The sequence below is a fragment of the Tympanuchus pallidicinctus genome, unplaced genomic scaffold, assembly GCF_026119805.1.
Source record: "Tympanuchus pallidicinctus isolate F22 unplaced genomic scaffold, pur_lepc_1.0 scaffold22, whole genome shotgun sequence".
In the NCBI taxonomy this organism is placed as follows: Eukaryota; Metazoa; Chordata; class Aves; order Galliformes; family Phasianidae; genus Tympanuchus; species Tympanuchus pallidicinctus.
Window position 1 is genome coordinate 19603093 of NW_026294739.1, and position 13738 is coordinate 19616830.

The 13738-nt window shown below is 44.5% G+C and overlaps 1 protein-coding gene across 7 annotated transcripts in view; it reads right to left on the minus strand.

The window, feature by feature from the left end:
- Positions 1-13738, minus strand: part of LOC128082672 (multiple epidermal growth factor-like domains protein 6) — a 160061-nt gene that overhangs the window by 11940 nt on the left and 134383 nt on the right. For 6 of the 7 annotated variants that reach the window (XR_008207775.1, XM_052687083.1, XM_052687082.1 and 3 more), the window contains 8 exons: positions 13597-13728; positions 11634-11762; positions 9453-9581; positions 5169-5297; positions 4131-4259; positions 3298-3426; positions 3023-3151; positions 2014-2142 (listed from right to left, as the gene is read on the minus strand). Coding sequence is in view for 6 of the 7 variants with exons in the window: in XM_052687083.1 (XP_052543043.1) it covers positions 2014-2142; positions 3023-3151; positions 3298-3426; positions 4131-4259; positions 5169-5297; positions 9453-9581; positions 11634-11762; positions 13597-13728 (1035 nt within the window). In the remaining variant the exon portion in view is untranslated. The remainder of the gene's footprint in view (positions 1-2013; positions 2143-3022; positions 3152-3297; positions 3427-4130; positions 4260-5168; positions 5298-9452; positions 9582-11633; positions 11763-13596; positions 13729-13738) is intronic. The other variant, XM_052687084.1, reaches the window with a different exon arrangement.

Consider the following 13738-nt stretch of genomic DNA (forward strand, 5'->3'; position numbering starts at 1 on the left):
AAATTTGAGAACATGAAAGCCTCATTGCTCTTGGCTCCTGGAAATTTGACTTCCCAGCCAACTACACCTTTTATAGATATTTTCTTGAACCTTTTTTCACAGTGCTATAAATACACCAGTAGTTGCCAGAAACTGATTCCAGCAGCATCCAACCACATGTTGACTGGCCTGAAGCCCATTTCACGTCTCAGGAGCAGCTCCCTATGCTGTTTTTAATATTATGTCGAAAGCTTCTTCATCCTGGAGCAGCCCCAGCTCTCTCTGCAGTGAGGACGGCAGGAACAAAGAGCGTTTCCACCAAAGTCACGCGAGCTATCCACAGTTGTCAGATAAGCTGCTTCAGAGTGAGGTCCGTGACCTCTCACTCCATTGACATAGAGCTAAAAAAGCCTCAAGCACGAGCCGCTTTCCTTCCATTTTTGTGTCTCTCTATGGCTTGGCCTGAACAACATAAGAGAGAATAACAAAAAGAAATGATAGATGCCAGACAAGTTTTCTCCCTCAGTGAATCTCTGCCATTCCACTGCCTCTCCTGTCGAAGTTTAACAAAACTCATAACGATTGAGAACTTGCTGAGCATTTATGTAGGACAGCAAAATGCATTGAAGGATCACATCTCACATGATGTAGATTGATCCCAGCGGCACCAAAGTCCATGACAAAACACCCTCCAAATGCAATGAAACACAGATTTGATTTTGTAAGTAATTTCTTCTGTAACAGAACTGGAGTATAATTAATGTTTTAAATTTTAAATTCTCCAGTGAAATCTTAGGGACCTAAGCAAACATAAGGACATTTATTACAATCTATGGAGAATTAGTACCATATGCACGAGTAATCACTACTGAAAGATTACTACGTTAAAGGTAATAGGCTAACCATGATTAAGTCTTTTAAAATGATGCTGTTAAATAGTTGATCTCCACTACTGCTCTGCTATAATATTTATTATAATCTAATGTATAATGGATCCAGATGGCTTTAGTCTAGATTTTGAAGGTTGAATTTCAATCACTCACAGTGAGAACTGATGTACAAAGGAGGATAGAATCAATCCTTACATTTACATTTATATTTTAAAGAATAACTTTTGATGACAGGGTGGTAATACAAACGTCTGTCTCCAAAGTGAGCCTCTTAGCCATTTCTGCTCAAAGAATAACGCACAAGTTTAACCCTTACCAGAGCTGCCTATGTTGCAGCTGCCCTTTGTGCTCTGTGAAAACCAAGCAACCCAAACACAGCCATACTAAATTCCTAGGAAAGGAAAATCAGCATTTTCCTGAGAGAAAAAGACTGAGCTTGAAAGGACAGACTATTACAAGCACAGAATAAAAACAAAATTAAAGTTGTAAATAAAAAGGCAATTAACTGTCTCCTTTCTCTGGATACTTTGGGATATGTTTCTTATCAGTTGTCACATTCCACCAGAAACAACTTCACAGATGTCCTAAAATACCAGCATGAGGCATGTGGATCTGGGAATATTTTTTATGATGGAGCATTCAGCCAATTGGCATTCCGTCCTCTACACTGCTCACCGTTTTTCAATCCAGACTAACAATTTGTTTAATTTGATTGTTCCTCAGAAGGCCTTGCAACTTAACTGCCTTTATGAATCGCTTAGATTTACTGCCAATCGCAGCTTGTCGTTTTATCATAACCATTTGTCCCGACTTCAGCACTCAGAGATTTTGGGAAACATTTTGGCCAAGGTGTGTTGAAATGAAAGTGCTATCAATATCCAGGTGTAGCTGAAGATGAGAAGTGTGAACACAGAGAATTACACTGACGTTCTTCAGCACAGCGTGAAATCAGAAAGAATTTAGGTAGCAAACCACATTCGCCCCCAGGAAAAAGTAAATCCCCCGCAACAAGGCAGGCACAGCTATTACTGTAAATTAGCACTCTGCTCACTGTGTCTCAGTCAGTGCTGAAGGATAAGATGAATTGAGCACTCCTGCATGTCGGGACCCCCCAAAAGATGAGCATCCCATCTGTGATACTCACGGCGGTCGCACAGGGCCCCGTGGTACCCCGGGTGGCACACACATTGCCCAGTGATGGGGTGACAGTCCTCCTCAGCACGGCAGCGACAGGTTTGGCTGCAGCTCTGGCCATACGTGTTTGGTGGACAAGCTCGGGGAAGAGGAAATGTAAACCAATAAATTCAATTTGCCTTGGTAAATATAGCACTCAAACAAAGAGCAAGCTGAAATTTATTGAATAAAACCCCTGCCCACAGAACGACACCGTCCTCCGGGACTTTGGGTTTATTGCATTTACTTGGGGGTTACTTCACCACTTGATTTTGTTTCGTTCAGTCAATTTGTGCCCAACTGTCAAGGGCCAGATACAGTTCTCTTGTCACTAGAGAAAATCATAGGGAAATGTCAGGTAAAATTGACTGAAATAACAGTATAACTCACCAGGGACCAGACATATGGATAAAGACATTCTACCTTTTGCAGAGAGTTTAAACTTGCACAGCTGCTTTGGCACAAACATTTCTGTGGGCTTCACTTTGCCTGGTGACAAGGACATCATTTCCATTTTTCAGACTTCTCATGTCTAGTTCTTAGTGGTGGCTCTGAATAGAGGCACAGCTGACCTTCGTCTTCCCCTAGGCTTTGTCCAGGCTACCTTGCCCAGAGGACATTAAGGGATAGGAGGGGCAGCAGGAGCACTGCTGCATCTGTAGGTTATCCAAGCAAACACAGGAGTGGCAGCTTTTACTGGGAGGGGAAGTCATATTTATCCAGTTCAGTCTGTGTTGGCTGTCAGAAGGCTACGGACCTCCAGAGGACAAACCTCACCTGCCCAAACCATACCAGGCACAGCGTTCAGAACCAGCCAAACCATTTGGGTGAGTGACATATGCATGTGGAGCGCAGCTGTGCACTGCATTCCTATCCTTGTCCAGCTTCACTGCTGCAAAGGTTGCTCCTTCTGCCTTAGACAGTGAAGAAACTAATTGTTACCCCCACAGTTTTTAGTTATTTGCATCCTTGTGACTTACTTCTCTCGCAGCCATGGCCAGTGAATCCTGGAGGACAGCCGCACTCACCAGTCAGGTGGTGGCAAGGGATGCCTGCAGGGCAGTGGCACCGCCGGGCACAACCCACACCGTAGTGGCCAGGCAAGCAGGCTGCAGGAGGACACCAAATCCCATTAGCACCAGGGCAGGATGGCACCAAGCTGCTCCCCAAACTCCTCTTTGACAGGCCCTCAAAACCAACTCGGAGTGCAAGGATCCCAAGATGGCTATGGGATGCGTGCCCCACAGACACTCACGCTTGTCACAGTGCCTGCCTCGCCACCCCCTGGCACAGCGACAAGCCCCTGTTTGGGGGTGGCAGGACACGCTGTGAATGCAGTCACATTGCTCCTCACACCTCTCTCCAAAATATCCTGGGGGACACGCTGTGGGGAGAAACAGGCAGAGAGCATGAGTTAGTGCTGCAGCAGGGACAGTGTGTTGCTTGTTCACTGCATGGTGATGGGAGCTCAGAAGGCTGGATGCCCACAGAATGTAATTGAAATAAATATTAAAAATATAAAACCATTCAGCATTGGTTATTAATGAAAACTCATAATGATGTCTACAGTACATATACAGATGATCTCTATAGATATGAAAGCACCATATATTTTTACAGCGAGGTGCACAGAGGGGGAGCTGACACTCATGGGTCCCTACAGAGTGATCTAGGAGAAAGTGAGGCCTGAAGTGGTGTGAGGTTGGCATTATGAGGTGTTACATGGTGTTACAGGTGACCCTTGTGTCCCTCAGCAGTTTACAGTGCAGCAGAACAGTGTTCATGGCTTACAAAAATCACACTGTGCCAAAGGAGAAACTGAACGTACACTGCACTCATCTGATACCTAGTGAGATTGCTTGTGAGGGATCTGAGCTTGTGAGATTGCTGTTAAGGGATCTACATAGATGTAAACGCACAAACTACATTAAATCTGGGCAATCTCAGTGATCTAAACCATTATGGCTGCAGCAGTTCTGCCAGCATCCCACTCCGCACCTCACATCCTCACACTCAGCAGTGAGACAGCACAGTGACAGCTCAGTGACATGAGGCACAAGAGTACCAAAGGACTGAGAAAACACCCACCAAGCTCACAGGACGTCCCTGTCCGGCCCTTGGGACACTGGCACTCTCCAGTCACGGGGTCACATGCAGTCTGGCCAGGGCAGATGCAGCGCTGCAGGCAGCCGGCACCGTGCCAGCCCTGAGGACAGGCTGGGGAGAGGAGAGAGCAGCAAAATCATGGGTTAGGAGGGCAGGAGGACATGGGTAGGACACAAACTTTCACTTTCCATTGCCCCAGTGGCTTTGTTGGTGCTGCAGGAGGTACAAATGGGGACCATAACTTGCAAGTAATTACATCGGTGTAACAATGTAACACTGCTCCAGGAATGAAACAGGAGAAAGCACGCCTGATGAAGTGAGCTAACTACAGGCCACCAAAGCCCTTAAGACTTTCTGTTCACACCTGTGGAAAACAAGCCTTGGTTCCACCAGCTTCCTCAAAACCAAGGACTAGAGCTATTGATTTCACAGCTTCCAGCGTCTCTCTGTACAGTGCTCTTATATCACAATTACTTTTCCAATGGGCAATGATCTTGCTATCCACAGCTGCCAGATAACAGTTTACAGTTCACCTAATTTGAAGTTAAACAGGTTTACTAATGCCTATCACAACCAGAACCGATGGGCAGAGCCTATTTCTCTGGCATGTACCAGATGGACAGATTTTTTAGGATGCTAACAGGAGCAAATTCTTCCTCTGTCAAAGCAGTGACTGGGGGATGGCTTTCCCATCCTCACACACTTTTTCTACCTCCTTCCTTCCAAAGGAAAAAGAAAAAACACAGAAATCTCCAAACATATCATTAAAGAAAAAGGGTATGCTTGACAATCAATGATCAAACCAGGACATTTAGTTTGCCAGCCTTCTTCTTTAAGCCTCATTGGAGTTGGGCTCAAAGCTGCAGCTCCCAGTGCCTTTCACTTGTTCTGGATTTAGACCGTGTCTGTGACCGTAATGATGTGAATCAATCAAAGGCATGGGACAATACAGTAGAGCATAGAAAGTGTGTGCCCTGGTGTCATAAATAGAAGCTTATGGACTTTTCTCCCTGGCCATACCTTGTTGGCAGGTGGCTCCTCCCCAGCCTGGGGTGCAGGCACATGTCCCCGTTACATGATCACAGATTGCTCCGTTGTGACAGTTGCAGGTGTGAGCACAGCCCTGCCCAAACCTGTCCCCCTGGCACGCTGCAATGAGAGGAGTCCCCAATCAGTGAGCATCCAAGGAGGCATCGCACAACAAACCCAGTGCCAGTTGCAAATTGCCTTCTGTCAACATGCCTTTCACAACTTAATGGTGCATAAGTCCGTGCATTAACCACCTCTGACACTAAATAATGTGCCTTAAAAATATGTATCATAGCACATTCTGAGGAGACTTCCACAAAAGGGTAGGATTGCTGGGGTGATGGATCAGCTGTCATCCCCCTGCCTTGCAGAATTCCTTTGTGCTGAACTAATGGTCCAGCAGCACCACTGGCCTGACAGCCTGGGTATTTATTTGCATCCTGGTAAGAGACCTGACAACTTCATTGTTTTCATTGTTCATTTTTCACAGTTGGATGCACCAGCTCACCCAGAGCCTCATTCTTTGGTCAGAGAGGAGTGATATTTCCAACACGTTCAGTTAAGCAGCTGGGTCCCAGGTGAAAGTTTAATAAAACCATCTCGCTGCAGTGCTGCCACCCATGAAGAATGGCAGTGTTAAAATTTCTCTGGTCTCCATTGCTCTGAAGGTTTGGATATATGGTGGAAAACAGGCAATCCTGCTGTTCTGGTTTCTTGGAACATCCCCCACAGCGTGCAGAGAGAGTTGGTGAATTTGGAGAGCCTCACTGCACGGCTGTGTCTGCAGCAAGCAGCTCCCACTCACATGCATGGAGCCGTCAGAGCCTCTCCTCCCTGCAGCCCTGCTGGCACGTGCTGTAGGGACAAGAACAGCTCAGATCCCCGAGCCAGAAAAGTGTCCTGCACTCCCTGAATAGGACATCTCCCAGGATCACACCCAAACTATCTCTTTCCACCAGAACCTCTGTGTTCCTGAGGATGCCAGCTGGCGAAGCATGATGGAGTGCTGCAGGAGGAAATGTCCCTGGGGACAGGATGGAGGAGTGAAATCATCTTGACTGTGAGAGCATGTTTGGTTGACAGTATCTGACCCATTCACAGCCCTTCTCTTCCCATTTGGAGACTTCCAGCTTCCAGACATGGTTCTCACAGACACCATTTCTCCCAGGGCTTCCCAACAATTCATTTTTTTTCACATACCTGGAACCCATCCACATTAAAACCACAAGGAAGTGCAGGAGCGCAGTCCCATCACAGTCAAAGATTGTTCTGCAAACGCTGCCTGATTGCCAAGTTCTAGTTGATGGGTTCAGCCCATCTTACAGAGCTTTGGCTCAGTTTTGGGAGCAGAACTAAACATTTCCACAATACAGACCAGAACTATATCACAACCAAGCCAAAGGAAAAACCAGCTCATAACCATGTCCCCTGACTGGTTACTAGTGGTTTGAGTGAGGTTTTTGGAGCATGTGTGCTAAGCTCTTGTTATACTTACCATGAAGACAAAAGAGTTTTCTAGTGAAAACTGTAGTAAGAAAGCAGAAATTTCTGGAGGAGAAAACTTTAAGTATTCTACTGGGTGCAAACAAACTTCTTTTAGCTTCTCTCTAGGACAATCTTAGTTATCAAACCACTTTTCTGAAGAATAAGATAAGTGATATGTTGCAGTTACTTTCACACAGTTCCTCAACTGAGTGTACGAACATCCCTGGGGCTTTTCCTCCTCTCTTTATGATGAGTGCAAAGGAAAGCATCAGCAAGGCTTAAATTATTACATTTCTTCCTGCTTCAACATTTTCCTCTCAGTGCCTTTCCTCCGTGAAAGGAGAAATTATTCATTCAAAGTCTTTAAAATCTGCTTTTACATGCAGAGAGAGGAACACAAGAAACTGGAAGCCAAAACATTCAGTCTGGAAGTCAACATCTATCAAAAACGTAGGGGAGCGTGGGGAAAAAGATGTGCACTAAGGCTCAGTGGGGTGCCCAGAAGATTGGATTTCATACAGCTTCCGTGGATTATGCTTCCCAAAATGTTGTTAAAATATCAGGAAATTTGCAAAGTCAAGTGTTCACATACTGTGAAATGTCAAAGCTCTGGTTATCAGTGCCTCTGAGCAGAGGCTCTTGGAAGAACCAATCTTTCTGTACTCTTTATCTGTAAAACCAATGTGGTCTCTGTTTACTATAAGGGAAACTGCTTGTGAAGGTCCTGGGGAGCCATGGCTGCTTCAGAAAGAGGCATTTTTGTACAAAAAGAAGGGCAGAATACCTTTGCTGAGTGTCCATACATATTGTGACACCATTTTGTTATTATTTCTCCTCGTTTTTGGAGGTCACAAAATTTGGATGAGTTTGTATGCAGAAGGGAAGATTACATCTCTGGCACAAAAAGATGCCAAGTGTCAAGTCATCACTGCTATATCTTTGTGGCATCATGATACTCAACAAAGTAAAGCTGAAATGTTCTCAAACATTGGTAATGTATCTAGAACACCTTCTTGGATTCCTAAAATATCTTAGGTGGACATTCATGAAAAAATACAATTGCCAAACAGATCTGTAAGAGGAGGGAGAAATCCTAAATTATTATAAATCATTTATAAGCAACTGCAAAACATGGTCTTGTAATGGAAAGTGTCAGGCAGCTTTAACAAAAGGCATTACTGTCCATATCTCCTGTAATTAGATACAGTGTATAAAACTCACTGCATGGCCACCTTAAGATCAATTCAAATCCCATATGTCAAAATTATTCCTCAGTATCCTCCAGCACATTGCCTGCAATCTGATTATTTGAAAACAAATGCTGATCTCCCAGCTGCCAGAGCTGGCAATCCCCAGGACAGAGTAGGGTGAATATTAACACCAGGCAGGGACAGGGAGGGGTGCACGACCAGATGATCTGAAAAGGGGCACTGCCATCTATTTTAGTAATAACTGCTGTAGTGCGAGGTGCTACCAGACAGCATTCAAGTCAGAATGGAGATGCACCATCCAGCCAAGGAAAGAGCAGGATGCCATACCACACTGCTGGCTGACCTTGCTCTTTTACTTATTGGCAGAAGAGACCTTGTAGGATTTGCAATCTTAAACCAAAGGAGAAAGAAATTAGCTGGCACAGGGCTTTAACAACTGCAGTGCAAGTGGATGGATAGCTTCTAAGGGCCACAAGGCCGCTGACAAAGAGATGTATTTCCTAAGTGAATTTAATGAAGTATGAGAGGAGAAAGCTTCCCATCTCTAGGACAGCCCAAAGAGCAGGGAAGGGCCAAAGGGACAGACTGCTGGTTCAAAAGGGCCAGGGATCTTATGGGAGAAATCCTTTCGGGGGCCATGTTGGGTGGTGGAGGGCAAATGAGGGAAAGATGCCAGGAGCAAATGCAGCCCTCAATTAGGGCTGGATATATTGCAGTGGAAAATCAGACTGCTTCAATGCAAGTATCATTTCTCTCTGTTTTCTAAGTTAAACATATTTTCTATTGCAGAAATCTGCAGCCTATGGGTTAAAGAAATCTTGGAAATAAGCATTTACTATCAGCAAAATTTGGGTCCGTGTATACTGCTGCTTCAGACAGCAGTCTACAGCACAGTGCTCAGAAAGCAGTTGTGTTTTCAAAAGGAAGTATAGACCATGGCATCACCCTGATGTGAGACTAGGAAATTAATTGAGTAGTTAACACCTGAAAACACTTGTAATGCCATGTAGCTACAGAAAATAGTACCATTTCCGATGAAATTTGGTGACTACTTTCTCAGAAGAGCCAATTTTACATGGTATACACACAGACATACAGAAGTCTTATCAATCCCAATACTGTGGGATGATCTGCACGTATGAAAACCCAAGAAACTGATATTTTAAAAAAATAATAATAACTTTTCTAGGAATTACTTCTATAACTACTTTCTCCTGGCTATATAATGCAACAGTCCCAGCTCTCATTTTTCCACACTGTACATCTGTAATGTGCCACATTGTAATCGAAAGCTACCTGAGCAACACAGACAAAACACTTCGTCTCCTTACACTTCTCAAAATGTAAAGCTGAGATCCAGTCAGATAACAGCACTGCTATTCAATAAACGATGCCTAAAATACTTGAAAAAGTCCCAACATCAGCTAAAAAACAAGAAAAAAAAGTGGATTATTTGCACTGCTGCTAATTGTTTCATTTTTTTGCTACTGTTGGGCAGGAAGATGACCCATCTAATGTGTGTACCACCCTGTAGCCCCCAGCCCCACACCCAGCAGAGCCCAGCTGTCACTGTACTTACGCTGCTCACAGGTCTCGCCCCTCCAGCCCGGGAGGCAGCGGCACGTCCCCAGGACATGGTCACAGCCTGCAGCGTTCTTGCAGTTGCACACCTGGTGGCAGTCAAGCCCAAAAAATCCTTCTGGGCAAGCTGAAATTGCAAAACAATCTTTTTTTTTTTTTTTTTTTTTTTTTTTTAGCATTTTAGCGAATGCTGAAATATTTTTTTCTCCCTCTCTATCTCTGAGATCTGAAAACATTATCATAGAATCATAGAATGGCTTGGGTTGGAAGGGATCTCAGGGATCATCAAACTCCAACCTCCCAGTCACCGACAGGGCCACCAACCTCCCCATTTAATACCAGCCCAGGCTGCCCAGTGCCCCATACAACCTGATGGATGCCTTGAACACCTCCAGGGATGGACAGGGCATCCACTACCTCTCTGGGCAGCTGTTCCAGCACCTCACCACTCTCTTGGTAAAGAACTTCCCCCTGATCATGCAACCTAAATCTTCCCTCCTTCAATTTAAAACCATTACTCCTTATCCTGCTATTATCTTTCAAAGAGTTGATTTACCTCCTGTTCATGGGCTTCCTTTAGCTACTGGAAACATTGCCGTCTCCTAAGACTTCAAAGTTAGGAGGCTGCAAAATTGTCACATTCAATGTTATGATGGAAAAGCCTTCCTGGCCCTGGGATGAAGCACCAGCAGTTTGCTGGGAGCACGAGGCAACTTGGCAGCTCCAGTCTGCATCTCTGCATCCTCACACAGGCTTGGCCCATGTGGGTGGATTGTCAAGAGCACAGCAAAAAGCACATCCCTGCCAAAAGGAAGCCAAGCCACTAAAAACAGAAGTGCTACAGCTCCTGGGAGAAGTGCCGGAAAGCTGTAGCAAGGGCAAGCCACCCACACGTTTTCCTCTGCCTTCACTTTTTTGAAGCCAACCTAACTGTTCTAGCTGTAATTTTCTATGTGAAAAGGTAAAACAGATCAGTGCAGAGCAAACACTCAGCCTGCCTGAAAGAAAACGTGGGAAACGGGGTCTGGCGGCAACTCAAGGTCATGAGCAACAGGCACAAAATTCCACTTTCACCTCTACAGTCCTCCAACTATTTAAAAAGCTATGTCCAATCTGATTTGGAAACTGGAATTCGGTTGTTTTTTATTTTCTCTCCCAATTGTATCACCCAGGTTTCCCCCTGTTCCTCACACCTACTTTGCAGAAGGATATTTAGCCAGTTTGTCCTCCTTTTGATTCCTGCCGAAATGAACAGAACACCACACAGACAACAGCATTGCTTTTTCAGTATTGTCACAGTCCAGCAGAAACCAGTGCTTTTGATGTATCCACAACTAATATTTCTCAAGTAGTATGACTTAATTTCTAACTAAACAGACCCAAACCAGGTGATTTGGCTTGTCAGCTCCTGATGTCATACCTATGACAACATAACAAAGGAGTTACAGGATGTGCACTGTCTTGCTTGGGAATGACAGCCCTGTATTCATGCATTACAAGGAATTTCTGTGTTCCAGAGCAAAAAAACAACAGAACAAAACAAAAATTTATGAAAATAAGGTTAAAATAGAAAGTGTGACTTTTAAAAGGGTCACAATGTAGGTACCATGAATTATGAGACACGCTCGGTAACAGAGCTTTGGAAAGAATATTCGTTTCATAGAACAACCCCTGGTAAGAATAGGAGGAAAACACTAAGCCCCATGTTGCTATGTGAGCAGGGAGGCTGTGCAGCACTTTCCCATCAGAGGGCAGTAGGGTCCTGCGAGTGCTGCCATTTCCCTCTTAATGCTACCATCATAAATTAGCTGATAAGGTTTTTGGAATAAAATAACTGTGGTTTTGATGTAATGATCATCACTTATTAAACTTTCAATCATTAAGAAACAATTTTTTGAATGTCTGACTATGTGCTATTCCTGCTGCACCCAAAGCTGTATATTTTTATGATCTGCACAAGGACACAACACATTAGATGATGCCATGAACTGGCTCACAACAACATCCCTAAGAAATCTATCCAGTCCATTCCAACTCTAGCAAATTATCATAGGAGATGACCTGTCAGATTTGTTAAGCTGAAAGGTTGGTTGTTCTTAAAGAGTTCCCTTGGAAGATCCACCCACAGATGCATGGTATTCAATGCACAAAAGGATGGGGAGCAGTGCAGGCACATCACCTTTCTCACAGAAGGTCCCAGTCCATCCAGCACTGCACGTGCAGGCTCCGCTCACATGGTCACACGCAGCCCCGTTCTGGCACTGGCAGCTGTGCTTGCAGCTGGGACCAAAGCTTCCTTCAGGACATCCTGCAGCAAGGAATCCAAACCAGATACGGGGTGAATGATGTAGCAGAGAGAAATTTTTAGACAAACAAATTCTTACTGCTTGCAAAAGAGGATTCGAGGTGTTAAGGTAATGCCTTACATCTGATATCATTAAGTGCTCTCCTAGGGCTTGTTTATTAAAACTCCGTTGTTTAGGAAAATGTCAGGGTGTTAGAAGACTGAATTCCGCTCAGGAAAAAATATATTGATTGTGAGAGCAGCAAAGCCAGCAACTCCACTCTTTCTGCTTGATGGTCTAGCACTGCTAACATGCCCAAGTCCTCCGGGACACCTATTGCCAGGAGGGGAAGGCTCCCATCCCCACTGCCTCCTTGTGAGCCATATCCTCTGTTTTCCTGCAAATCCTCATTCCCTAGAAAGCTGGAGAAAATATGGAACGTGATGGACTGCTGCAGACAGCTGCATAATTCACTCTCGGGCTCTGCTTTAAAACACATCACATTCATGGGACAGCCTAACACGTTACATCTGTGGGACAGATTAATGGTTACATCTCCACAGCAGTTCATGTTCAGAGTTTGAAAAGATTTGCATGCTGCTCTCTATCTGAAGGAAAAGGCAGCACTTGAGAACGAAAATAACTTCTTCCATGGTTATAGGAAAATTAGTCAAGAACAGGGCCAGTTGCCTAATTGACATTAGATATTTTGGACAAGCTGAAATGTAGAGATGCCTAGGCATCAAATACATATAATTAAAGTGGAACAAAACACAGACTGAAGAAAACAGCAAATCTAACGAGGGAACATCAGGGGTAGCCAAAAGCTTTGTCAGAAGCAATGGCTTCCCTGCTTCCTCTGTCAGAGAAGATGAAGACCAGCTCTTTGTCTGCTTCCTATCTGCAGAGATGGCATTTTTAGAGAGGTCAAGAGAGAAGGACAAGTGGAGTTGGCAGCTACGGCCTTCCCATAGCAGTCCTTTCACTCCCTGTGGGCCAACAGCAGTAAGAGCCCTAAGATAGTCTTTTGAGGGTTTTTGCCTTTGGGTCACCACTCCAGATTAATTGTTCTGACATTTCTGTGTGACACCAGCAGATAATTCTGCCTGCACTACTGAGATTCTGGCAGCTGGTTCTGTGCTACTGTAAGACTGTTTAATAGATAAAATCTTCATTTTCTTCAATAGCAACAATAACAACAATAACAAAATAGCTTAACTATGCAACTTACTGCCACGAGATGAGTGGATACCAAATGTTTGCATGGAATCAAAAAAGGGAATAGGCACATTAGTTGGAAGAAAATACCAAACTGTATTAAATATAGACACATTGCTTCTGTTTTAAGAAACTTCCAAATGACAAATTGCTGAAGCCTGGGAAAACGTATCAGAAATCCTCTATATGACTGTTTTTATCCTCTCAGGGCATCTGCTATTGACCCCTGCTGGAGATGGATTGGTGGAGATCCTGGGTCGCTGGTAAGGCCATGGGACATTCTTGTTGTTAATTACTGGAGGATCCTAAATCTTCTTGATCCTGCATCTGTTATGTCCACACGAAACACTTCTCAATGCCTGGTCTTAAAGAGCATTTATGAAGATATGCATACCTACAACTGAATAAATATAACCAATATGGAAAACCTTACGCTACACACCAAACATACATCAAATCTTATTACTCACATTAAATCCTAAGATTCAAAACAGCCATTTAGGCCTGAAAATAACTTGTCTGGGATCCAAATTAGTGACAGCATTGGACCCTGCTGAAACCCAGCAGGCGGCTGCAAGGAGGACAAATTCCTGCTCCTTGCTTTTCCAAATTCCCTTTGCTGACAAAAGGGAGACTCACTCTGCTCGCAGTGCTCCCCGGTGAATCCTGGCTCACAGAAGCAGGACCCGGTGACAGGATCGCAGCTCCCATCGCTGTTATTGCAGGCACAGGAGTTTTCGCAGCGCTGTCCCCAGTGGCCGCTATTGCAAGCTGCAATGCA